Below are 27,320 nucleotides of genomic sequence, written 5' to 3'. Positions count from 1 at the left end.
GCGCTGCATTGATTCGAAGCCAGGAGCCAGGTGCTTCCTCCTGGTCTCCAATGCGGGTGCAGGGCCCAAGCACTTGGACCATCCTCCACTGCCTTCCCAGGCCACAGCAGAGAGCTGGACTGGAAGAGGAGCAACTGGGACAGAATCCGGCAACCCAACTGTGACTAGAACCCGGGGTGCCGACGCCTCAGGTGGAGGATTAGCCAAGTGAGCCAGAGCACCAGCCTTGTACATTATATTTAATTATGAAACACACAGGCAGATGAAAGATGAATATAATTTTCATTTGCCTTCAGTTGATTGATAATTTATGTTTTTATTCCTTGCCTTGCTTATAGAAGATAATGCTTTTACTTTTATCTGTGGAATTTATTCTTTTCTTTATTATTATTTTCCTTTTATCCTTTTCTTATTTCCTTTGGTATTACTATTCCTAATAATCTACTCTTATTTTATTGGTTTTTGAGTCATATATTAATAATAAGAATGGGAATAAGAGAGGGAGAAGATGTACAGTTCGGCACATGCTCAATCGGACTTAACCCTAATGGTAGAGTTAGAAATGTGCCAGGGGATTCCAACTCAATCCCATCAAGGTGGCATGTACCAATGCCATCTCACTAGTCCAAGCAATCAATTTCAGTTCGTAATTGATCATCAAGATAGGATTAAGTGTCAAAGGGATCACACAAACAAGTCTAGTGTCTGCTAATACTAACTTAAAGAATTAAAAAGGAGAGAATGATCCAACGTGGGAATCGGGATACACAGTAGACTCATAGAATGGCAGATGTCCTAAACAGCACTCTGGCCTCAGAATCAGCCCTTAAGGCATTCAGATCTGGCTAAAAAAGCCCATGAGAGTTTCAGGCATGGAAAGCCAAGACACTCTGAAAAAAAAAAAAAAAAAACTAAATGAAATACCTCTGTGAGTGAGATCCCAGTGGAAAGAACGGGCCATCAAAGAAGGAGGTACCTTTCTATGAAGGGAGGAGAGAACTTCCACTTTGACTATGGCCTTGTCTAAATAAGATCAGAGTTGGCAAACTCAGGCTTCCATATCCTGGGCAGCTCATGACAAGAGCCTCAGGTGATTACTGATGTCATAAATAAGAGTGTCAATTGTTAAGTCAACAACAGATGTCACTGTGCACTTACTCCCTATGTAGGATCTATGTCCTTAATGTGTTGTACTATGTGAAGTAACAGTATAACTAGTACTCAAACAGTACTTTATACTTTGTGTTTCTGTGTGAGTGCAAAATGTTGAAATCTTTACTTAGTATATACTAAATTGATCTTCTGTATATAAATATAATTGAAAATGAATCTTGATGAAGAATGGGATGAGAGAGGAGTGGGAGATGGGATGGTTGCAGGTGGGAGGGAGATTATGGGGAGAAAAGCCACTTAATCCAAAAGTTGTACTTCGGAAATTTATATTTATTAAATAAAAGTTAAAAAAATCTGCAACTTCACATTAAATAAACTGAAAAAAAAGAAAATTATTTTGACATCACTGTTATGGGTCAATATATCATATTGTGAAATATTGTGAATCTTGCAATTTAATTTTTAAGATTTACTTATTTATTTGAAAGTCAGAGTTGCACAGAGGAAAGGCAGAGAGATGGAGAGAGTGGTCTTCCATCTGCTGGTTCACCCCCCATTGGCTGCAATGGCTGGTGCTGTGCCTATCTGAAGCCAAGAGCCAGGAGCTTCTTCTGGGTCTCCCACATGGCTACAGGGGCCCAAGGACTTGGGCCATCTTCTACTGCTTTCCCAGGCCATTGGGGGCCGGCACTGTGGCACAGCAGGTAAAAGCCCTGGCCTGAAGTGCTGGCATCCCATATGAGCACCAGTTCTAGTCCCCACTGCTCCTCTTCCAATCCATCTCTCTGCTATGGCCTGGGAGAACAGTAGAAGATTGCCCAAGTTCTTGGGCCCCTGCACCCATGTTTGAGACCCAGAAGAAACTCCAGCAGATGGAAGACCTCTCTCTGTCTCTACCTCTCTCTGTAACTCTGTCTTTCAAATAAATAAATCTTTAAAAAAAAAAAACTCCCAGGCCATAGCAGAGAGCTGGATCGGAATTGGAGCAGCCAGGACTTGAACTGGCACCCATATAGGATGCCAGGACTCCAGGTGGCGGCTTTACCCACTATGCCACAGTGCTGGCCCTGCAATATGATTTAACATGAACACATTTCTAATGAGTGTTTGCTTATAAATTGGTTTTTTAAACATTCTTTAAAAGTTTTATTTTATTTGAAAGAGTGACAGAGAGGGAGAGACAGAAAGAAAGGTCTTCCATGAGCTGGATTACTCCCCATATGATTACAACAGCTGGGATAGGGCCAGATCAAAACCAGAACCCAGAACTCCACGTGGGTCTCAAACATGGGTGACAAGTACCCAAATCCTGGGGCCCTCTTCTTCCTTCCCAGGCACATTAGCAGGGAATTGGATCACTAGTGGATTAGCAGGGACCCTAACTGGCATTCCAATATGGGATGCCAAAGTCACAAGGGGCAGCTTAATCTACTGTGTCACAACCCCAGCTCCTGTCTTTCTGAAATTTAACTTCTGAAATTGTTTGAGTCAAATGAGATAAAGAACACTTAGAGGTTGTTTTTGAGTTTTCATTTTCTGCATAATGGACTGTGCAGATATTAGATGAGAACCTATTACATTCAAAAGGTCCAAGAGGTATGGTTTCAGCCAAGTTGTAAACTTTAAAATTTGTTTTTTATCACCCTTCCATAGCAGTCAATGGAACAGCAATTTTGGCTGCTTATTAGTGTGTGTAATTATTGCAATTTACATTTTATACGAGAGTAATATGAATGGAAAATGGTATAACTCTGTAATTGATGTGATGGTTGAATCTGTCACTAAAATTGGTGAGCATTTTTTCTTCTTCATCAACCATTCAACAACTTACCTGAGAACTAAGTGATTCACATAATTGCGAATATGAAAAAATCAGTAAGAACCTAAGTTACATAGAAGAATATTAAGTCTGTATGTGAAAAGCATATTCATCAAACCATGCTGACTCTAGTGATTTTCTTTACACATGATAGGTTTGAGACAGGAATTAAAAAACAATTTAATGGGGCCAGCATTGTGGCACAATAGATTGAACTGCCATCTGCAACACCAGCATCCCATATGGGCACAAGTTCCAGTCCCGGCTGCTCCATTTCCAACCCAGCTCCCTGCTAATGTTACTGGGAAGGCAGCAGAAGATGGCCCAAGTGCTTGGAACCCTTTTACTCATATGGGAGACCTGGATGAAGCTCCTGGCTCCTGGCTTTGGCCTAGCCCACCTACAGTGGCCATTTGGAGAGCAAGCCAGCAGATGGAAGATATCTCTCTTTTTGTCTCTCCCCTTTCTCTCTGTAACTCTGCCTTTCAAGTGAATAAATAAATCTTTTAAAAAAATCCAACAATCTATTAAAAGTAGATAAGTAAATCTGCCTCATGAGACCAATCATTAAACATGTTTTTAAAACTTCAAATCATAAATAATAAATGTCTTATAGTTTGTGTTATCAACCAGAGACTCCTTGGGTTAGTATTGTAAATATTCAAAGTTTGTGCTAACTTTTGAACTACATTTGTTGACATTGCCCTAGTATTTACCATCCATACTCATAACAGTCAAGATGTGAGATTGCCTTGGTGGGTTTGATTCTGGACCTTAAAGGCTAGAACACTCTAAGCCCTCAGAGAATGGTCTTTCACTTGATAGGTGCTTCTTTCTTTTTTTTTTTTCTTTTTTTTTTTTCTTTTTTTTTTTAAGGTGTGAGGTTTTTTTGTTTTTTGTTTTTTTTTTTTTTTTATTATTGGAAAGAGTTATAGAGAGAGGGAGAGACAGAGAGATGTTCCATCTGCTGGTTCACTCCCCAGATGACCACAGCAGCCAGCACTGGGCCAGGCCAAAGCTAGGAGCCAAGAGATTCATCTAGATCTCCCACGTGGATGCAGAGGCCCAAACATTTAAACCGTCTTCTGATGCTTTTCCCAGGCCACCAGCAGGGAGCTGGATTGGAAGTGCAGCAGCCAGCACAAGAACCGACACCCATAATGGGATCCTGGCAGTGCACGCAGCTTTACCCATTAGACCTCAACATTGGCTCCTGGATGCTTCTTTCTTGCCTTTAATCAAAACCAAGCCTTCTTGTAGCATCTTCACCCTACCTCTGTGTGCAGCCGCTCATCTAGCTGCTTCCTTGATGCAGCAGATCTGCGGGACACCTGGGTGCAGGAGCAATTATGATTCCCATGTTGCTACTGGAGGAAAATGACTATTACATAGTAATAAATTATTATTATTATCTTCATAATCTTTCTTGGTGTTCCTATCAAACTCAACATTCACCGTCAAAACTTCTAAATCCTCGTGAGCAATTCTGAGGATTTCCTGTTGCATCTCTGAGTCTCCTTTATGTGCTTAGTTGCTTTGAGTCTTCAATGGAGACTCACCTCATCCCTCTGCCACCCTAGGACACTCCATGAAATTCCAGGGGTCTACAGTCTTTCAACAGATCTCTGATCAAGACTATCTGTTTGACTAATTTTGTGACTCACTTTTATCCACTATTTCTTCTTCATATCCTGTACTGTGTAAAAATATGCAGGTCATATTAAAACACCTTTAAAGGTGACACATAATGATTTCCTTATTTTAAAATTGTGCAGGGCCAGCGCTGTGGCACAGCAGGTAAAGGCACCGCCTGCAGTGCTGGCATTCTACATAGTTGCCAGTTCGAGTACCAGCTGCTCCATTTCCAATCCAGCGCTCTGCTATGGCCCTCCCAGGCTATAGCAGTGGAAGATGGCCCAAGTCCTTGGGCCTCTGCACCCTTGTGGGAGACTCAGAGGAGGCTCAGGTTTCTGGCTTTGGACTGGTGAAGCTCCAGCCATTGCCTCCAATTGGGGAGTGAACCAGCGGATGGATCTCTCTCTCTCTCTCTCTCTTCTCTCCTCTCTCTCTCTGCCTCTCCTTCTCTCTCTGTAACTCTGACTTTCAAATAAATAAATTTTCAAGAAAATAAAATTGTGCATGATCTTTAAAGTTATTACAAAAGCAGTTAATCTTCAGTATAGAAAAATAGGAAATACACACAAGCAAGAGGGAGAGAATATAAATGTACATAATCTCATTATCACAAGTGCTCTGGTAATATTGTTCTATTTCTGCCATTACCTTTTCCTATGCAAATAATTTTTGCACATATAAGTGATTCCTATTTATTTTGTAGCTTAAATTATTTAATATCACATACACATTGTTTTTATTTCTCAAAAAAGTAAATTTCTTTAAAAATCTGTAGTGCCCAGGGCAAGCACTGTGGCGTATCAGGTAAAGCTGCCACCTGAGGTGCCAGTATCCAATATGGGTGCTGGTTCAAATCCCGGCTGCTCTACTTCTGATCCAGTTCCCTGCTAATACACCTGGGAAAGCAGCAGAAAGTGGCCCAGTTCCTTGGGCCCTTGCACCCAAGTGGGAGACCTGTAAGAAGCTCCTGGCTTCTGCCTAGACCAGGCCCGGCTATTATGGCCATCTGGGGAGTGAACCAGCAGATGAAAGATCACTTTCTCTGTAATTCTGCCTTTCAAATAAATAAACAAACCTTTTCAAAAATATAGGGCTAGATTCCAGCATTTCTTCTGAGAATTTACTTTATTGTAGTGAGAAAATTGTCCCTGGTTTTTAACAGCAGAACAACATACCAGAATATGAATTTCTTCTCATTCATGCTTCATATGACATGAAAATACATTACAATGAATCATCACATTTCAAACTATTTTTATTGAAATCTATTAAATTTGAAATTATCGAAGTTAACATTATTTTAGCACAGTAACCCCTGTGGAAATATGTGAGACTTGCCTCCTAAAATAAATTATTTCATAAAGAGAGAGCAATGGAATAGATCATAAACCATGCTGATGAATTTCCATTTACTACTTTCCTTCAGTTACTACCTTACTATCTTCAGTGCATTCAGAAAATCTGTCTTTAATGAATTATTGGTGGAACATTTAGAAAAATAATAAAATGAGAAAATAGAAAGCAGCAGCAATAACTTGTAGACTTGTTTAGAAAATACATCATTGAAGTACAGGTGAGTCCATTGGGTAAACTAACCCAGCTCCAGGTCTCACCTTCACATCTGCCGCCCTTAACAGTACCTTCAGGGACAGCAAAATACACAGGTGCTTCTGTGATTCGTTATGGCGATGGTAAATTTTTCTTTACCAGTAGCTTTTTTTGTCTATCTCCTTGCTCCACTCCGGGTCCATTAGGGAAGGACATGGTCTTTCCATTTTGAACACTCAGAGTTTACTGTGGTGCTTGAGACACCTAAAAACTTTCATGGGGTAATCAACTCGTTTCTCATCAATCAGTGACAAAATGCTTTCACAGGAGTCACTATGAATATTTAACATATAGCAGGAAGAAGGAAACCAGCACATATTAAAATACATTTCAGTGCCAGGCCCTCTATTAAATCTTCATAGTCTATCATTTCATTTTTTCTTATATATTTCCAACTCAGATGTTTTAATTATCTCACATTTTTATAAATAGTTATGAATGAATAAAGGCATACAGCAACTTAGGTTTAATATATTCTATTTCATGTGATATAAAATTTGTATAGTTTATATGTATATATATGTATATAGATACACACAGAGAATACTAAGAATGTGTTGTTATAAAAATATAACTTCTTAAAAGACAAAAAATAAAGTATCCTGCAACTCTGACTCATTTATATTTCACATATGCAGTAGACACAGCTCAGAAACTCAGCTGTGATGCTTATGAATATACATGAAGTATAATTAGCTTGAAAAATGCTGCTTCATCACCTGTCCTGATATTGTTGCCTTGCTTCAGTAACTTACTAAGCAACGTTGGAGAAGGTTTGCTGCAAATTCCAATGAGTTGAAACAGTTCTCTGTTCATGCGTGAGAGGGTGATGTTTCCCATTTGCTTATCGTAGGAAAAGCCTGTCCTCTAAACCTGGATTATTTCCCGACTACTTATAACTGACAGCTGTATGCCATCAGCTCATTAATATTTTGAGGAGCTTCTTCAGACATTAAAGTCTGTCTTTTTGCTTCAAATCTCTCAATTCCACAGTCTTTGCCTGAAATCACTGCTCTGTTTTTTCTGGCATATACGATTGCAGCAGCCACCTGATGACTACCTCTTCTGCATAGCCACCCACTTCTTCTTAGACCTTCAGCTCTGATGGTCCTTTCCCACCCACCGACTGTCAGTGGCTCCAAACTGCCCACTTCCCAGTTTCCTCCTAATGATATTCAGAACTTTCAAAAATTGACCCTGACTTAAACCTTACTTCTCCACACTCACTTCACAAACTCTACAGCTCCATGGAACTGAAGTACTTGCTTCCCGGTCCACACGTCAAAATTCCCTGCCTCCCTAACTTGCCGTGAAACCTATCCTGTGATATCCCCTATACTCTCGTATATATGTGTCTCCTTATATCTGAGTGAGAAGTGGTTGACTAATGATCCAGAAAGAAAATAGTAGGTTTGTGAAAAGCAGGGAAGACAGGAGACGTGGAAGCAGAAAGGAGGTGATAATCAGAAATGCAAGAAGACAGAAGCTGGGCAGCAGGGATGTCATATGCAGTTAATCTTCAGTCCTGGGCTCACTGCACTGCTGGATGAAGTACGTTTTCCAGTAGAAGATCAGTAAACTGATAATCATCCAGCCAGACTTTCCAGGAAAATTCAGACAGGTCACCAACTACCAATATCAGGAAAAGAGAGAAGTAAAAGCACTACAACTTCTGCTGATAGTAAAGAATATTTAAGAGAATATTATGGGGGCCAGTGCTGTGGTGTAGTGTGTAAAGCCACTGCCTGCAGTGCCAGCATCCCATATGGGCACTGGTTCAAGTCCCAGCTGCTCTACCTCTGACCCAGCCCTCTGCTATGGCCTGGGAAAGCAGTAGAAGCTGGCTCAAGTCCTTGGGCCCCTGCACCCACGTGGGAGACCCGGAAGAGTCTCCTGGCTTCTGGCTTCAGTCTGGCTTGGTTCTGGTTGTTGTGTCCATTTGAGGAGTGAATCAGCGGATGGAAGACACCTCTCTCTCTCTCTCTCTCTCTCTCTCACTCACTTTCTCTGTCTCTGTGACTATGTCTTTCAAATCAGTAAATCTCTAAAAAAAAGAATATTATGAATAACTTTATACTAACAGTTCAACAATTTGGATGAAACGGGCAAGTTCTTTGAAAATCACAAACTAGCAAAACTTACTCCAAAACCAAACATTTCATGAAAATGTAAGTTCTCACAGAAAACTGAAGAGGAAAAAATACCTCCCAACTTTTTTTAAATCATATTTGCTTTTTTAATTTATTTATTTGAAAGGCAGAGTTACAGAGAGGTAGAGGCAGAGAGAGAGAGGCCTTCACTCCCCAGATGGCCGCAATGGCCAGAGCTGTGCTGATCTGAAGCCAGGAGCCAGGAGCTTCTTCTGGGTCTCCCATGCAGGTGCAGGGGCCCAAGGACTTGGGCCATCCTCCACTGCTGCTTACCCAGCCCATAGCAGAGGGCTGGGTCAGAGGTGGAGCAGCTGGGACTCGAACTGGCGTTCATACAGGATGCCAGCACTGCAGGCGGTGGCTTTACCCACTATGCCACAGCGCCGGCCCCACCTCCCACCTCTTTCTATGAGGCCAATATTACTGATACAAATAGTAGACAAGGAACCTAATGAAAAGTGCATATCAATATCTTTAATGAACATAGCTGAAAAACTTTTTTATACTTTTTTCATTTTATTTTAAAATCAGAGAAAATGTAAATCTTTAGGATCTTGAGGAAAGCAAAGATTCATAGATATAATACTGAAGGCATGACTTGGGAAAAATTGATAAATTATACTTCATCAAAATTGAGATCTGTATTTCAAAAATTAACTTTTAAGAAAATGAAAGGATAAGCAATAAACTCTGATAATATAATCCCAAATTAATCTGACAGCAAACATGTATCCGGATTACGTATAAGTATCCTTCAAAACTCAATAAAAATAAACCAAATAAAAAGTGAACAAAAGCCTTTTTTAAAGATGTATTTATTTATTTGAAAGGTAAAGTTACAGAGAGAGAGAGAGAGATCTTGCATCCTCTGGTTCACTCCCCAAATGGCTGCAACAGCCGGACCCAGGCAGATCTGAAGCTAGGAGCCAGGAGGTTTTTCAGGGTCTCCCACCTGGGTGCAGGGGTCCAAGTACTTAGGCCATCTTCTACTTCTTTCCCAGGCCATTAGCAGAGAGCAGGATCAGAAGTGGAGCAGCGGGGACTTGAACCAGTTCCCATATGGGATGCCAACACCAAAAGCAATGGCTTAACCCACTATGACACGGCACCAGCCCCGAACAAAAGTCTAAAATAAACACTAGACCAAAGAAGATGGCAAATAAGCATGTTGTCAGTCATCAGGACATTACAAATTAAAGCCAAAATGATGCAAACTCTATTACAGTGCCTAAAATTCAAAATGACTAAGTATATGAAGTCTTGGCAAAGTTGTGGGCAAGTGAAACTCCTATACACTGCTGGTGGTGTACAAATGTGTTTGGAAAATAAATGGGTGGTTTCTTAAAATTTTAAACAAACACTTACAATGTGATCAGCCATTCTACTTCCAGGAATTCACCCCAAGAGAACTGAGGGTACATGTTCATACAAAGCTTTGTACACAGATATTCATAGTACTTCTATTTACCTTAGCCAAACCTGGAAACCAATGTCCATTAAGAAGTCTATAAATAAATAGATTGGGGTATACCCATTTGTTGCAGTTCTACTCACTAATAAATAAGGGACCAAATATTAATACACAATGTGTATAAAAATCAAAATTCTGCCAAATGAAACAAGCTCAGCAACAGGAAAATAATTCAGATAGAAAGATTCCACTTACATAAAAATCTCCAAAGTGCAAATATGTAGTGATAGAAAGCGGATCAGTGTGTGAGGATAAAGAGGGAGACGGGGTGCATGGAAGGGACAGATTCAAACGCGAGGATGGATGTGTTCTGTACCTTGATGGTGGGGATGGTTTCCCGGGTATAAATATGTGAAAACAGCACCCTGTGCATTATAGGCATTATTTAGGCCACTTGTTCCTCCATATTTGAAAGCTGTTGCAGATATCATAACAAAAAATGAATATTGGTCATCAGTGGTCGTCGTCCCTCAGGAGTTCCCAGAGCTTGGGCTTGAGCCTCTGATTGCTGTACTGTGTGACCCTGGTCCCTCTCTTCTCTTTCAGCTATTCCCTTGCATTGTCTTCTGCACAGCATCTCTGCCCTCACTCCCTCTTTTAATGCTGTGCTTTACACATCCAAGGTCATCTTTAAAATTGTGCTTTTTGAATGTTTGTCAAGTTGTGTTCTTATAAAAAGGCATTCACATCTTCAGAAAGTGTAGGGGAACCTGGCTTATCTGTCTGTCATGGTCTTTTGTTTTTAGTCTTTTTTGCGGGGCCAGGTGGGGGTGATTTGTCTTGTAATTATCCTGATGATTCAGGATCATCATGATCGACATTAGTTGTTTAATTATTGTGTTAGTATCTAGTGAGACCTATTTTACCCATATAACATTTTACTACTCTTCAAATTGAGTTGGGCTCCTGAGCTGTAGAAATTCTTTTCTCTACTTTTTAGATTTATCTTTTCTCTTTCCTCATTGTCAGACAGATTGCCAGCTGTCACTTCAGCTGTTTTCATACGTCTATTTAGAGAATTTTCACACCTTCATTCTTTGTAATTTCCTCTCTCTAATCCACTTTGAGTCAGAAAGCCTTTAACCAAGGGAGTTAGAACAGTGTGTGCATTTGGATCAAATATAGAAACTAAGTGGATAACCAGAAGTATAATTTTTTTTAGTAAACTGCATTTGAATTGTGCCATTAATTTTGACACTCTACTTTTTTCCCCCAAGATACATAACACTTAGGTGATGTTACTGTCCCTTATTTCCAAGACAACCCGTAGCACAAGAATTCCTGTGTTCCTGGTGGAAGGCACCATCAGTTTTCCCCAGTGTAACATGCTAAGGTTGTCTGTTGCAGTAACGATGCACAATGCCATATTGTCAGTGTCTCATGTTATTTATCTCTGCTTCTGATATGTCCTATTGTAGATATCATGGTATTGTATGATCAGTCTGTTCTGTGAGCAATAGATTATTTAAATGAATGATGTTGGAAGAATATATTAAAATAAATTTGACCACAGTAGTAGTCAAGTTCTGTAATCTCCCATAGTTTAATGCTCATATGAATGATAAAAATAGTGCTACTTCAGCACTGCAGATGTCTTTGAAAAATATTTTGTCTGAGATAAAATGAGTTCATATTTATAACGTCAAGTATTTGGTATTCTTCAGCCCTACTTATTCCTTGAAATGATTTTCCAATTTAACATTTACACATAAGATCTTATTTGATTTATCTCTTGGTATACGTGTATTATGTAATGATTGCTGAGGAGCATACACTATTAAAATGGATAACTAGACAGTCAAGTTAAATGATCCTTTTCCATTCCATTATCTTTGTGTCACTTTTTAAAATCTAAGCCTCAACAAATACATCTTTGCTAGGAGGTGATTATAGCTCAGAGATTGTCATTTAGAAAATTGTAGTCTGCCATGGTACTTTGAGATGGATTTTTCAAAGGAACATTTCGACACGTGAAGGATACAAGAAATGCTCCCAACTCGTTACACAATTAGAGTTAAATGTGCTTAGGGATGAAGTCAGTGGATGCTTTTTACTTTTTAATATTCCTGAATTCAGCAACACTTGATAATACTGACCAGTTATGACATTGCAGCACTGCCAGAATTGAGTCATTTCTGTTTCTCTCCGTATCATAAAATTGGGGCCAGCATTGTGGTGCAGCTGGTTAAGCCAATGCTGCCCACAAGGCCAGTATCCCATGTCAGAGCAACAGTTTTAGTCCTGGGCTGCCCTGCTTCTTTTCCAGCTCTCTGATAATACACCTGGAAAAGCAGAAGAAAATTGGCCAAGTGCTTGGGTCCTTGCCATCCATGTGGGAGAACCAGATGGAGTTCTAGGCTCCTAGCTTTGGCCTGCACCAGCCCCAGCTGTTGCAGCCATTTGGGGAGTCAACCAATGGATGGAAGATCTGTCAATCTCTCTCTTTCCCTCTCTCCCCACCTCCTTCCTTCCCTCTCTTTCCTTATCTGTCATGCTGCCTCTCTGATAAATGAATCAAATCTTAAAAAAAAAAAATCCTAAAATCATATTCTCCTTGTTTCTCCTCTCTCTGCAGTCTCAGCCAGTCTCAGTTGCTCCACTTGCCTCTTAAAGATCTTAAGGATTCTGTTCTGAATCCTCTTATCTCCCAACAAGCAGTCTCCTAAGTTTACCGAACATGTGCTAATGAGTGACAGTTCTAAATTTGCAGCCCAGAACTCTGCTGAAAGTAAACTGTGGACACCAACTGTCTTCTAGATAGTTCCACTACTTGATTCTATAGCTTTACATACTTGACACTCTTCTCCCTGTTCACAGGCAACAAGTCCTCCAGGTTCATTAAAGGAAGATGCCAAAAGCTCTCTTCAGAAAAGCTTCAGGATTCTTAACGAGGCCAAGAAGCTGGCACAGGATGTCACAGGTGAGTCTGGCCACTCTTTCTTATGTGCAGGTGAACTATATGGTAGCTGGTAGAATATTCTATCACACTGTTGGAGAATATAATTGTTTCAACATAATATGTATGATTATTCTGTGTGATTGAATGCAAGTAAACTTTCTTACCTGTTTTACAATATTGTCTTCATATCTCATTTTTCATTGGCTCATAATTTATAATTTTAAAGTCTAATATCCATAGCTTTATTTTCCTATATCTAGACTGTTACAACTTTTAGCATAATAAATTTTTGAGTACCAGACTTCATGTTGTGTTGGCTTCAGAAATGACAATCACAAAGGAATGAGTAAGCAGATGTGGAATTGTCTATGAAAATTTCAATTTTGTTAGTGGATTCTGAAAATTTTTCAGATCTTTTAAATATATTTTTCAAGGTGCTTTATTCCTGAATCAAGAATCAAAGTGTATTCAATATTCCCAGATGTATTATAAGTTTTATGTTAACATATTAAACATGGTAACTCTCTACATAAGCTATTATATTTATTATTCCATTCCTGTATCACATTTGCCATTTGAATTGCCTGTTCTTCCTCCCTGCAGTCTCATCCCTGACAGTTCTCTGGCTTGCATCCATCTTGCCAACCTACCTGCATGTTCAGGGTCCCTCCAAAGCATACTACCAGTCCAAACGCCCATGTTTTCCCAATGTCATTCGTTCTCCTTGGAATGCCTCATCCTGCATCCTTTTCATCTCACGACCTTTTACGAGGCCTCCAAGATCCATATGTTCCACCTCTGGGGGGTTTTCACACAGACTCATCATGACTATGTTCTGTCTTCCTGAGGAAAAACATTAGGTCTTGTAAATTTAGATCTTCTAGTGTATATCATAGTCACTAGTCCAAATAAAATCAATGTTTTCTGAAATTAATGACGTTGCTCTTTATCTTTAAAAATGGAATTAAAATAATTATATTTGGCATGCTTTAAACTAATAAGACAGTTTCCAATAGAGGCTTATGCAGAATCACAAGATCTGTCTCCCTTATCTATGGTGTTTTGATAGTAAAATGAGTTGGACTGTGTATCACAGGTGAAATAAAACTCCCAGCCTGCACCACTGTGTGTTGGAGGTAACTCTTATTGCGAACTGAAGAGGGACTGTAAGGAACCAAAATGTGTTTTCCTGTTGAACAAATGGAGTTGAGCCCCATAGCTTGTGTTCCCCGCTCCTCCTTCATGTTCAACACCCTTGCCCATGGGAGGGTTGCAGGGAGATGAGTGCAGTGAGTTGTTCAAGTTCAGGGGCAGCGGCATATCCTCCCACTGTTCAAGACTTTAATATTTTAGTCACCATGGGATTTTTGCCATTAAGTTCGACTTTTTAAAAATATTACATTGGAATAGGCATCTGGCATAACAGTAAAGAGACCACTTGGGTTACCTGCATTCCCTATTGGAGTGCCTGGATTTGAGTCTTGGCTTCAAGCCTGACTTAGCTTCTTGCTCAAGTGCACTCTGAGAGGCAGCAGCAGTTGCTCAAGTGCATGGATCTCTGGTGCCCGCACGAGAGACCCAGACTGAATCCCTAACTCTTGGCTTCATTCAAGCCTCGCCCAGGCCTCTGTGGACATTGGGGTGTAAACCTGTAGATAGAAGTTTCTCTCCCCATCCCCTCTCCCTCTCTCTGCCTTTCAAATAAACAAAATAAATGAATAAATTTTTTAAAAACCTTCAAAAAACTTATTTGTACAACTAAAATATCAAAAGAAAATATATATAAGCCTAGCATTTAAAATAAAACATCAGATCAAGTTCTAAATGAGGCACATAACTAATCCAACCCAGGGGTCTGAGCAGTAGTCTGGCTATAAAAAAAATTAACAAAAATTAAAAAATGAAATATTACATTAAAATATATTTTTCCTTACTATTGGGTTTCTTGGTGCCACTTTAAATTCACATTTGACCTGAGTGTCTTTCTCCCCTTGCCCTACTCCCAGCCCTGCTCCTGCCTCTATTTCCCTCTAAGACACTAGAAATGCACAAATGAGAGAGATGCATTTGAGACACTTTTTTCCTAAGGAAAAAGGAACGCTAAGGACAGGAGTGGTTGAAAGGGTTAGGACACAGAAGAACTATTCATTAATTTAAATGTCTCTTTTTGTACTTCAGGTAGTACATTATTTAAAGTAATGAAAACCCACAAACTACTCAAGCAATAATTCCTCCAGAAAACCAAGCCAAGGCTATGACGGAGATGGGAATGTTTTCTTGCTACATTATGACATTCCCCTGATTTGTGGCCAATTACAGAGGTTATAAAATGGCTGTTAATCAGGGAAATGCCATATATTACCACCAGGAGCCGCTGAAATGGGCCCTACTGAGCAAAACTCTTGACAGCAGCTATTAAAATAGAGATTTAGTCATTTCTCTCTCTGTGGTGCCTGGAGTTAGAAGGAATAAAGATGGTTGGTCCAGGATACCCTTCATCTTTCTAATTTGTTGCTTAATTCAACTCGGTGCAACTCAGTGAGTCTGTGAGCTTTAGTCATGAGTGACGGAGTGCTGGTCCCTGCCATTTTTATGCTGTCCTTGCCTTGAGGGAGTCTGAACTTGCCGGCAGCAATTTGTTTTGCTTTTTAATTTTTGAATATACATCTGTTAAAAGCAAATTTGCCCTTGTGCGAATCTGAGATTTGAAGCTTGGCAGTGTCGCACTGATTGAATGTCTGTGGAAACACAAATCATTGTGTCGATGGAGGTGCTGCCTGGGACAAATTCATGACTGAACGGGTTAGAAGATGAATTAATAATACCTGGTGAATTAATATTGCTCTGTAGATGGACGAGGAGTCTGGTCAATAAAATGGCCAGTGAGGTTCTTGTGGAATGCGCACAGAGCAGGTAGGCAGCAGAGGATGCTACAAGATTATGCACCTAATGCAAAATTTTATTTATTTCTTAATATACTCATCAGTTTTGTCTTTTCTCCAGCCTAAGTGAAATTATCTAGTGACTTAGGAAAAAAAGATAATATTTATTTAAAATGGATCATAACACATGACATAATAGATCAATTCCCAGGCCCAAGAATCAGTGTATTTTTTGATATATGGTACTGCTTTCCTGCACATAGAATATTACCAAACATCATTGCAATCATTAAATGTTATCAAACCAATCAGCATTTTTCCTCTATACCATGGACCTCCAAATACTCAGCCATTCAGCCCAGACAGGTGTATCAGAAAGATTCTGAGATTATAGATATAATACAATCACGATTACTAACCTGTTGAGATCCTATGTCATTATTTTATAAAAAGAGAATAAACAGCAATACTGCAGGGCAGTTAAAGTATGATATGAGAGTTAAATTCTGATTAAAATATAGTTGATTGTAGAAGATATACTCTAGAATAAGGTATATGAAAAACAAACAAAATCTGCTTCATGAACAAATAACAACTTGAGATTAAATGGATGAAATGAAGCCTGAGTCCCCTGGCCCAACATAACCTGGAAGACAAAACAGTCTCATCTCATTGCAATTGCTTATCCCCTCATGCAAAATTTTGCTTCCTCTGGAGTGTGAGTTTTGAGAATAAAGACTATAGAACTGGGATGAACTCTGGTCAGGAGTCAAAACAAAAGTGGCCAGACAGGGGTAAATCTGAAGCAGCAGGAGCCATCGGAAAGAGGTTCCCTAAGATTAAGACTTAGCTTGTTATATATGAGGGTACTTCAGAAAGTTCAATGAAGCAGTGGTTCTTCTACTTACTACTGGTTGAATTCTTCATTTAGTGGAAGGGTGAGCTTGTGATTATAAAATAAACTGAAAGTATGTCATGTAAAAATTAAAAGGAAAAATAAGACAGGAAGGAAGAGGGAGGGGGAACATGGACAGGGAGGTAGGGTAGAGTGGGAAGTATCATTGTGCTCTCTAATCTGTATATATGAAATACGTGAAATATGTTCACCTAATAAAATTTTTAAAAATAAATCAACACTAAATATATTTTATATATTTTATACATGCAGAGATAAATATATTTTTTAAAGTTCACTGAAAAATAAATGATAAATTTACATGATGCATATTTTTTTAATCCAGACATAATTTTTTATAATATGCATTTCCATGAACATATGAAAGACCCCTCTGGGCAACCCCATCATGAGGACATAGGACAAAAAGAACTCCTTCAGAACATTCCCTCCAACAACCTAACGGAAACAAAGGCCTATACAGTAAAAATGAGGGCTACTGCTAAAACCTCACCCAGGCTCTATCATAGATTCAAAATAAGAATCTGGCATTCTATGGGTTTATGTGCAAGTGAGCACATCTAGTCTGGAGATAAACACAAATGCCATCAGAGATCTGCAAGATAACATAACGAATGGTGAGGCCTGTATTAAACTAGAGACTACCTGTCATATTTAAAAATATTTAGATTCAACTTCATTGCCCTATGCCCATCGTCGTGCTTTAGAGTGCATTCTAAGGAATCAGACATGGGCTTCAATGTCTGGGTGTTTCAGCTTCTCATTCTACTGGCCACACAAGGTGCTGCACACTATGCCCATAGCCTAACTCTAGAAAACCTACCCAGACCAGTACCTCTCTCCTCCTTTCCTTAGCTATCTCCTACAACCCTAGAAGAAGACAAAGCAGTACAACTGCACTTAGCAGTGATTGATGGCCAAACAAGCACCATGCCAATTGGGAACAAGATCCTATTTGTCATTTGGCACTTATAGATCAGAACCAGGTTTCTCATTAACTACCTCCTCCCTGCCCCATGCCTGTAAAATGCAGTAACCTCAGAGGTCATCATATATTGTCATTCTGGCAAATATGTCTGTGCAAAATAGGTGATCAGATACACAGCACAACTCAAACTTGTGCCAAGTACTGGGGAGATGGAAGCACAGGAGTAATAGTCCAGAAAGAAGGCTACGTAACAAGTTAGAGCCATCTTATTCTTTGTCACTACTCAATGATTGTTTAGAAAATGCAGAGTTTGAGGTTTTTTTTTTTTTTATAAAGTAGAAAGTCTGTGTTTTGTAAAAGTACTGTCTCAGGGTAGCAACTCCATGAAATCAATGTACAGGAGGTGAGGAACGGAAGTACAGTTCTGGATTTCTCCTGCTGTTCTTCCCTGCCTGTCTTTTCTTCCTTCCTACTCAGGTTTCCCAATCCTGTGCTAGATAGTTGGGCTGAGTTAGCGCAAGGGCTTTAGAAGTCCTGCTGTTAGGAAAACAAAGAGCCATAGAAGTGGATGAAAATGACCTGTGTGGAATTGTACTTCTGCATCCTTAAAATGTACAGAGATGGAAATAGATAATGTAATGAAATTAATACAATGAAATGTGTAACTTCACTTATGGGAAGTAAATTTTAAGACAGGCACAAAATCATTGAAAATGCTGGACAAATATTATAACAAAGTTTATTATCAGTGTCTTGGACAGATATATTTGACAAAACACTATACTTGCAACTTTAATGGGGCCAATAAATCTTTGACTATAAATTAAAATGTATCATTTTAAAAATAATATTTCTTAAAAATACGGATTTTAAAAATGAATTTTTCAGAAATATACAAAGCAATCAAAAATTTTATATAATAATCATATAATTCAGCAAATTTGGCCACCTCTAATATGTAAATCAAAACCAATTAGCTGAAGAAGCACTAACAATTTAAACTGCTATGAAATTATTTACTTTACTTCTATCGTAAAAGTGAAAAATATTGCATATAGGATTATAGTATAATCTTCCAGAATGTACAAGAGACAAATAAATGATTTTGCTGATCTCTGTTTTGTTTTTTTTTTGCTATTGTTTCTTTGCAAAATATTTTCTTCTGTTTCACAATTCTGCTGGTTTTTTGGCTCTTCTCTCTGTAATACCCTCCACATCCAATCTGTCTCCAAATCTTTCTTTCCTTTCCTTTTTAATTTTTTTCATTTATTAAGGTGAACAAATTTTATGTATTTCATATATACAGTTTTAAAAGCATAATGATACTCCCACCCTACCCCCTTTCTACCCCTCCTCCTCCTCTTCCCTCCTTTCTTGTTTTTTTAATTTTTACTGTGACGTACCCTCATTTTTTAATGTTGGCCCTTCTTGTTTCCACCGTCACTGCTACTGCCACATAACTAATGTGCCCCCCATCATCAACTTGGATAACCAAGCTAGTTAGACTTCTCTTACCCCTAACCACAGCTGCCTGAATAGTTTTCCTCTACCAAAGTTGCCTCTATGCCAGTCAGTATACAAACTGACTCTCATCCCAGGGCTGCAGCTTATGGCTGTTCAGGTTGTCCACAACACCAGTAAACAGTGGCCATCATTTACTTGTGATGTCTTTGAAAAGTTGTATGTTCACTACAAAAATGTTCAGTGAAGCTTGTAGAGAGTCTCAAGCAAGTGGTAGAGTTTTCAGATTTGCACACAGCACTGTGTGACCGCTGGACCCTTCACTAATCTGTACGTCAGGACCCTTCATGAGTTCCCAGTGAGCTGCACATGGACTCAAGCACCATGAGTGCACACCCGCGACCATCCTTACTTTCCTCCATTCCGTACTCCAAATATCCACCATATATGTTTTGTCCTATCTGAAATGCCCATGGCGCTCCTCTTCATTAATCCACACCTTTGTAAGAAGTTTAAAATGGGATTTTAAAATTAGCAATACCATAGTCATGCTTTTACTGCACATTACTTAAAAAAAAACACACACACACACACAAGAACTAGACTAAGATTATAATTAGAAATTTATTGGATATTTTCTACTTGGTTTAGGAAGAAAATTCTGCAATAGGAATGTTTATGGGAGTCGGATGTTACAATCTAATTATCTTTTAAAAAATTTAGTTATTTGAAAGAGAAAAAGAGGGAGAACAGAGAGAGAGAGAGAGAGAGATCTTCTATCTGCTGCTTCTCTCCCCAAATGCCCACAAGAGCTGGGGCAGAGCTAGGCCATATCCTGGAGCCTAGAATTCCATCCAGGTATCTTACATGGATGGTAGGGACCTTGGGCCATCTTCCACTACTTTCCCAGGCACATTAGGGTGAGATAGATATGAAATGGAACAGCTGGGACTTAAGCTAGTGCTCATATGGGATGTGGTGTCATAAGCAGTGGATTATTCCACTGTGCCACAACACTGGCCCCTAAATTTAATTACCTTATAGGAGAGCCATTAGAAAGCTTGGCATTGACTTCTTTGGTTATCTGACAACTGATAAGCAATCTGGAAAAAAACAATTCTTTTTAAAGATTTTATTTATTTATTTGAGACATAGAGTTAACAGACAAAGAGAGGGAGAGACAGAGAGAAAGGTCTTCCATCCACTGGTTCACTCCCCAAATGGCCACAACAGCTACAGCTGGATTGATCTGAAGCCAGGAGCCAGAAGCTTCTTCCAGATTTCCCACACGGTTGTAGGGGCCCAAGCACATCAGCCATCTTCCACTGATTTCCCAGGCCATAGCAGAGAGCTGGACTAGAAGTGGAATGGCTAGCTCAAACCGGCGCCCATATGGGATGCTGGTGAAACAGATGAGGCTTAGCCTACTACGTCACGGCGCTGACCCCCAAATACAAATTTTTTGGAAGCTCTCACATTGGTTCCATGCACCAAGTAATCATGTAATCATATTCTGTATGTAATCATATGATACATACCTATTTTCTATATAATATATAACTTTAAAAATACATGTATCTAATATATGTGATATATTTTGGGTTGTTATAGAAGAGCTGGATCAGTATGAATAACAGAATGACTCAGCACCCTGGGGGTGACTAAGATCCATGTGGTTTGTACGAAAGGTCTTCAAAGGTTCATGGAAATACATCTGCATTTTAAATCATTAAGCATTGCGTTTTAAAACACCCTGAGAGGAAAATTGTTAAATATATGTGAAAGGAAATTTAATCATAGTATACGACTTGCTTAACTGTGGACAGTGTATCTGTAATGTTGTGATGAGGTAAGCAAGGAGGGGTGTTTGACCCATCAGTTAGAATACCACTTGGGGTGCCTGTGTCAAAGTCATGGCTTTGCTCCCATTTCCAGCTTCCTGCTGCTGTGCACTCTGGGAGGCGACAGGTAAAGGCATGGGAAGTTGAGTCCCTGCCACACCCATGGCTTAAGTCCCAGGTTCCTGGTTTTGGCCTGGCTCAGCCCCAACTGTTGTAATTGGGGAGTGTGCCAGTAGATGCGAGATCCTTCTATTTCTGTCTATGTCGCTCTGTCTCTTTGTCTTTCAAATACATAATGTAAGATTAAAATGGAAAAAAAAAAAAAACCTGAAGGTAATGTTAGTAGTGATCAAGGTCAATGTGGATGTTTATATTCGTTGAACTAAAGGGTAAACTATGTGGAAAGCAGGGGATAAATGAATAGGTGTATAAATTAACTCCCCACCAATTATCCAGAGATAATTTACAAATTAAAGGCATCAATAAATAACATGTAAACATATTTATATAAGAGAGATATAGTCCCACAGGATCAATTATAAGGGTTAAAAGTGAATTCCTTTAGGAGAACTCAACCTGAACATAGCATAGAAATTACTAGAATGTGGGAGAGATGAAGGTTGGATAATTGATACCAAATCAGAATTAGAAGTGTAGGGGCCGGCACTGTAAGTTAAGCCTCTGTGTGTGGTACCAGCATCCCCTTATGGGTGCCAGTTCAAGTCCCAGCTGTTCCACTTCTGATTCAGCTCCCTGGTGATGGCCTGGGAAAGCAGCAGAAGATGGCCCAAGTGCTTGGACCCCTGCACCCAAGTGGGAGACCTGGAGGAAGCTCCTGGCTCCTGGCTTTGGTTCAGGAATTGCGGCCATCTGGGAAGTGAACCAGGAGATGGAAGATTTCTCTCTCTGTCTCTCGCTCTCACTTTCTATAACTCTTCTTCTCAAATAAATTAAATCTTAAAAAAAAGAAGGCATAAGTTCCAAGCGTTACCCAGCACACAGAGGGGACTATAGTCCACAGTAATTTATTATACATCCTCTCAGGATGTAGAAGGGAGGAGCCCCAAGGCTTTGACCATAATGAAAAGAGGAGGAAATGTTGCTTCCCCTGATTTGATCAGTACATATTATGTACATGTGTTTAAATATGTTGTTCCCCATAAATATACACAATGATTGTTAATTTAACAAATTTAATGTTTTAAAAAGTCAATAGAAACCAGAAATCATCATGTCTTTGAAGCCCGAATTCCACTCCAGTGCTGCCTTGCCTTTGGAGAGCTCTGCTTTCCCTTGTCCCTCATCCATTCAATTAAAAAACCATGTGTCATATAAAAAAGAAACGAATGCCTTCAGGGACAAGCAAGTTTTAAAGGGATTGAGACAGTAACTCCATTTTTTTTTTTTTTTTTTTTTTACAGGCAGAGTGGACAGTGAGAGAGAGAGAGAGAGAGAGAGAGAGAAAGGTCTTGCTTTGCCGTTGGTTTATCCTCCAATAGCCGCCGCACCTATCCGAAGGCAGGAGCCAGGTGCTTCTCCTGGTCTCCCTTAGGGTGCAGTGCCCAAGTACTTGGGCCATCCTCCACTGCACTCCCGGGCCACAGCAGAGAGCTGGCCTGGAAGAGGGGCAACCGGGACAGAATCCGGCACCCCGACCGGCACTAGAATCCAGTGTGCTGGCGCTGCAAGGCGGAGGATTAGCCTAGTGAGCCGAGGCGCCAGCCAAGTAACTCCCTTTAAGTGTAGCTTGGGGGTGGCGCCATGGCTCACTTGGCTAATCCTCTTCCTGCGGTGCCGGCACCCTGGGTTATAGTCCTGGTTGGAGTGCTGGATTCTGTCCCGGTTGCTCCTCTTCCAGTCCAGCTCTCTGCTGTGGCCCGGGAAGGCAGTGGAGGATGGCCCAAGTGCTTGGGCCCTGCACCCCATGGGAGACCAGGAGGAGGCACCTGGCTCGTAGCTTCAGATCGGCGCAGTGCACTGGCTGTGGCGGCCATTTAGGGGGTGAACCAATGCAAGGAAAACCTTTCTCTCTGTCTCTCTCTCTCTCACTGTCTAACTCTGCCTAATAAATTTTTTTTAATTTTAAAAAGTGTAGTTTTAGACCTTGTTGCTTTGCAAAAAATACTTAACATTTAGAAAAATGAAAAACAAAACATTTCTGGAAGCAGAAGGTTCCATTGTCCTTGATGCTTCCATTACTTAGTAACAGTCACTGAAGCAAAGGAAGAGATGAATTTAGATTTTTTTTTTTTTTACAAAGGAGAGAATCCCCTGAGTCTTGCCCCAAATACCAAGCTGGGAATCCTAAATAAATTATACATTTTTCCACAATTTTCCTGTGTTTGATACATCATTATCTCTGCTTCAGAGATTTTCAAAAAATGAGAATCAGAGAGATTAAGCAAACTGCTCCAAGTCACACAGCAAGTTGTATTCAAGTGTTCACTGCAAAGTCACCTGCCTGCAAAGCTAATGCTTCAAACCACTGCAGGGAAGCAAAGCTCTTGTCTTATGCCATACTGCAGAAGGTGGCAAGTTCACACTTCTGGCTCTAACACGTGTTTGAGGAATGAATGAATGAGAGTAGTGGTAACCACGCATTACTAGATTACTAGAGAGATCAAAATTAGATACCAGATCTATCTCAAACTCTGCTTCAGAACTACAGACAGAAACACTGCAGAGATTAACTTCATCTCTAATTCAGTCTTAGCCAAAATTAAGGGAAAAAAAGAAGGAAGGAGGGGGATGGAGGGAGGGAGGGAAATCTGGTTGTCTTGTTTGAATGATACCTGTGGAATACATGAAATCTGTTCTGTTTGTATTAATAAAAATAGAAAGGAGCATCTAGAATAAAAGATGAAGCACATTTGTAAAAATAGAGGTTATATAGATTAACTAAATTTTATCTACAAGAAAACCCTAAGGAATTAATACTCCTTTGAATTTTGGTGGAAAAAGGGAGCAAAACAGAACTAAACATGATTCTCTCCAAGTAGTATTTCATAAGACAAATGTTCATTATAAATGTTACCAAACAATAATTTGGTAGTGGACTTCATTTAATCAGATCCCCTCCTCTAAATTATAGTAATTCTACAAATTTCACCCTTGTGAATGGGGGATTTCCTCAGGCAATTTTTTATACCCATTTCATATTAATTAAAAATGAAAATGGCATTTGAGACTTAATTCGATGGAATTTGAATAGTCAGATAAAACATTTCTATAAAATTTATTAAAACCATCCTGATATTTAGCTGAAAAGGAATGAATGTATACATATGTTCAGGAAACATTAAAAAAAGAAAAATACCCTTAGGACGTGGATGAAGCAGTTTAGGAAGCGGCCGCCATCATGGTGCAGTGCATTAAGCTGCTGTTTGTGACATCAGCATCCCATATTGAGTGTTGCTGTGAGTCCCAGCTGCTCTGCTTCTAGTCAGCTTCCAGGTAATGCTCCTGGGAAAGCAGTGGAGCAAGGGCCAAGTACTTGGGCTCCTGCCACCCAGGTGGGAGACTCCGATGGTGTGTGTTCCAGGCTTCTGCCTTGGGCCTGGTCCAGACCTGGCCATTGCAGCCTTCTGGATTGTGAACCAGCGGATGGAAAAATTCTACCTCTTTCTCCCTCTCCCTCATTCTGCAGTTCAAATAAATCTTTAATAGAACACATAAAGAAGAAAAAGACAGGGCTGGGGCTGGGGCTCAGCAGGTTAAGCTACCACCCACAGTGCCAGTATACCATATGGGTGGCAGTTCAAGTCCTGGCTGCTCCACTTCCCATCCAGCTCGCTGCTAATGCTCCTGGGAAAGCAGTAGAGGATAGCTCTGGTGCTTGGCTCCCTGCACCCATGTGGGAGACCTGATGAAGCTTCTGGATCCTGGTTTCAGCCTGACCCAGCCCCAGCCATTGTGGCCATTTGGGGAGTAGATGGAAGATCTCTCTCTCTCTCTCTCTCTCTCTGCCTTTCAAAAATAAATATTTTTTAAAAAGAAGGAAAAAACATAAATAACATTGCTGAAAACTGTTAAAAATAAAGTCTGTTTTACTTACTACTACCTGCCTATGGTAAATTCAGTGCTTCCTCACACACCCTCCAGTTTATTGCTTCTATCAGTCCCATGAAGGAAGGTATTATCTTCAGTTCCACATGTACAAAAGGACAGAGGTGGTGACAGCTGAAGCCACGCCCTCCTTCTCGACGAACAGGAATGATTTCATTGTACCTCATTAACTTTCCACTGACTGCAATTTTATAGGAGAAGACATTTATTAATGATCAAAGGAGTAACGTGGAACATCTTGGAGATCTTACAAAGCATAGCTTCATGTGTCTAGTTCTAATTTAACTCACCTTTAATTCATATTTAGCACTATGCTAAGAGCTTGAGTAAATACTTATTAGTGCAGGTGAGTTTCAAGTCTCAGATTTTTCACGCTGGATATGTCTGTCTTGTACGATTCAGTGGGTATATGACAAAGGGGAATTATACTGTCAGGCTCATCCACAGATTATCCTTGCAGCTTGCCGTATGAGCTCTGTCTTTTCCCAATTCAGTCCAAGACCCTTGTCCAATACTGTGTAAGGAGAGAATGAGAACGGGATAGCCAGAGCTGATCAAGTGTGTTTATGTGTGTGTAGCCTTACAAGGTTGTTGGGTGTGATCTTTCGAAATAATGACTTGGCTGCAACTACTGGGTGTGAGAGCTAAGGAAATAAGCAGAGGAAAACACTTCAAAGTGTAGCCGTGGATTATAAACTGGGTCCTCCTCTTCTCTAAACATTACAAGTGAAGAATCGGGTTGAATTTTCGTTAAACTATCACACATGCTGCATCTTCAGCCGTGTTACCACTCACATTGACCCACGTGCATTCTTTCTACATCTCACTTGTGAATCCCCTATGCCTCATAAGTCTTTAGTTCAAAACCAACCCTAGAGTGCTTATTTTTCTCTATTTTCCTTGCTATCATTGAATGAATTTTTCATTTTCAGATTGCAATTCTTCTCTGTATGCAACTTCTACTTACCCAATTCTATTGCCAAAGCTGTAAAATTTTTACACTTGAGAGATTCCAGGAGCACTTCACAAAAAAAGCTCATTGTAAGAATGGATCACTTCAGGAGAAGTTAGTTAGCTAAAAACGGAAGTCAGATCACAGAATACATACATTTTAACTTTCGAGTGCAGAAAGCACAGAATCAGAATTACCGCTTTGAAACTCGAGGTACGGCAACAATAAGGTCACTCTTTCTTCTGAATAGGTGGCCTGATTTTTCTGTTGGTATTTGCTACCAGAAGGCAGAAAATAATGCAAACCCAGTGATACTCTTTAAATTAATGATGTTTTCACTGTGCATGAACATGTTGCTTGCCAGAGCATTTGAATGCTTCATTATTTAAAAAATAAAATCCAATCAAGAAGCTAAGAAATTAAATTTCTACAGTTCCATTTCCTAAATTGATGAAGACCTCCAAGTTAATATCAGAAGAACAGCCCTTTATTCTCAAGGAATTCATACAGATATCAGTCATAATTCAGAACCTATACTTTTGATAGCCTATCCACAGAGTTTATTTCAGTAAAAACAGAGGAAATACAGAAGTATTAAAGATGAATTGTGATTGACAGAGGAGAAAATTCAATTACCTGGAAAACAGATTTTGAGGGACTAGAATTGAGGATAATAATACATTAGTGACTGAAATGGGCCTGTACATGTTTTAGAACTGTGCTTTGCTATGCTATCTTATGCTCTGTTTTTCAGCAATGCTGGGTCTTCCATTCAGAACTTAAAAGCAGACATCTTAAACAATATTATGTGTTTATATTAGTATAACCAGATGTAGTATAACCGTGCTTTAATAGGTCTGCTTATAAAATCTTTTCCATGAAATGCGGTGGATCCTTAAATAATGTGTTCAGTACTCTTTTTCCTATCCAGAACACTGATAGTTCAGAATCTTCCATCTGTCTTCCTTTCTCTGCTGTTTGTCCCAGAACTTGGCCAATAAAAGCAAGGATTGTTCTTCAGCTGCCCATGGACTGCACTGCCCCTAAGATAAGCCAGGTGCACCACCTCTGAAAGGAGTGGACACACTATGAAATCAAGACTGTCCTGCTCTATTCTGTAGAATGAATTCTCTCCTGATCTGCCCACCCTGAGTACCAGAAAAGAGATGAAAATAATAGTCTTGGTGTTGGCAAATAACACCAAAATAGTAAAAAACACTCTCTCCAGTACAGGCTGCTTAAATATTGTTTAAATCAAAGAACAGAAATTTATGTGCAGAGAGGACAATTTAGAACTGCCTACTTTAGTCCTGGTTCCTACCCACTCTGAGCACAGGGGCAATTGAAAAGGCTCGTGGAGGAATGGAATCAAAAGGGGTGGGCATATGGCACAGCAGTTATGCTGCTGCCTAGGATCTCCACATTGCATATCAGAGTACCCAGGTTCAAGTTCCCACGTCACTTCTGAGTCCACCTTCCTGCCAAGGCACACCTTGGGAGGCAGCAGGTGATGGATCAAGTACTTGGGTCCCTGCCACTCATATGGGAAACTTGGCTGAAGTTCCTGGCTCCTGGCTTTG

General features: G+C 39.9%; 1 protein-coding gene across 2 annotated transcripts in view; it reads left to right on the top strand.

The window, feature by feature from the left end:
- Positions 1–27,320, top strand: part of LAMA2 (laminin subunit alpha 2) — a 707,630-nt gene that overhangs the window by 579,120 nt on the left and 101,190 nt on the right. For both annotated transcript variants that reach the window (XM_070073612.1, XM_051855341.2), the window contains exon 41: positions 12,614–12,716. In XM_070073612.1, the coding sequence (XP_069929713.1) occupies positions 12,614–12,716 (103 nt within the window). The remainder of the gene's footprint in view (positions 1–12,613; positions 12,717–27,320) is intronic.

This window comes from Oryctolagus cuniculus, chromosome 5 (genome assembly GCF_964237555.1).
Source record: "Oryctolagus cuniculus chromosome 5, mOryCun1.1, whole genome shotgun sequence".
NCBI classification, from domain to species: Eukaryota; Metazoa; Chordata; class Mammalia; order Lagomorpha; family Leporidae; genus Oryctolagus; species Oryctolagus cuniculus.
Note: the sequence above shows the minus strand (reverse complement) of the source record. Positions and strands in the feature narration are given on the sequence as shown.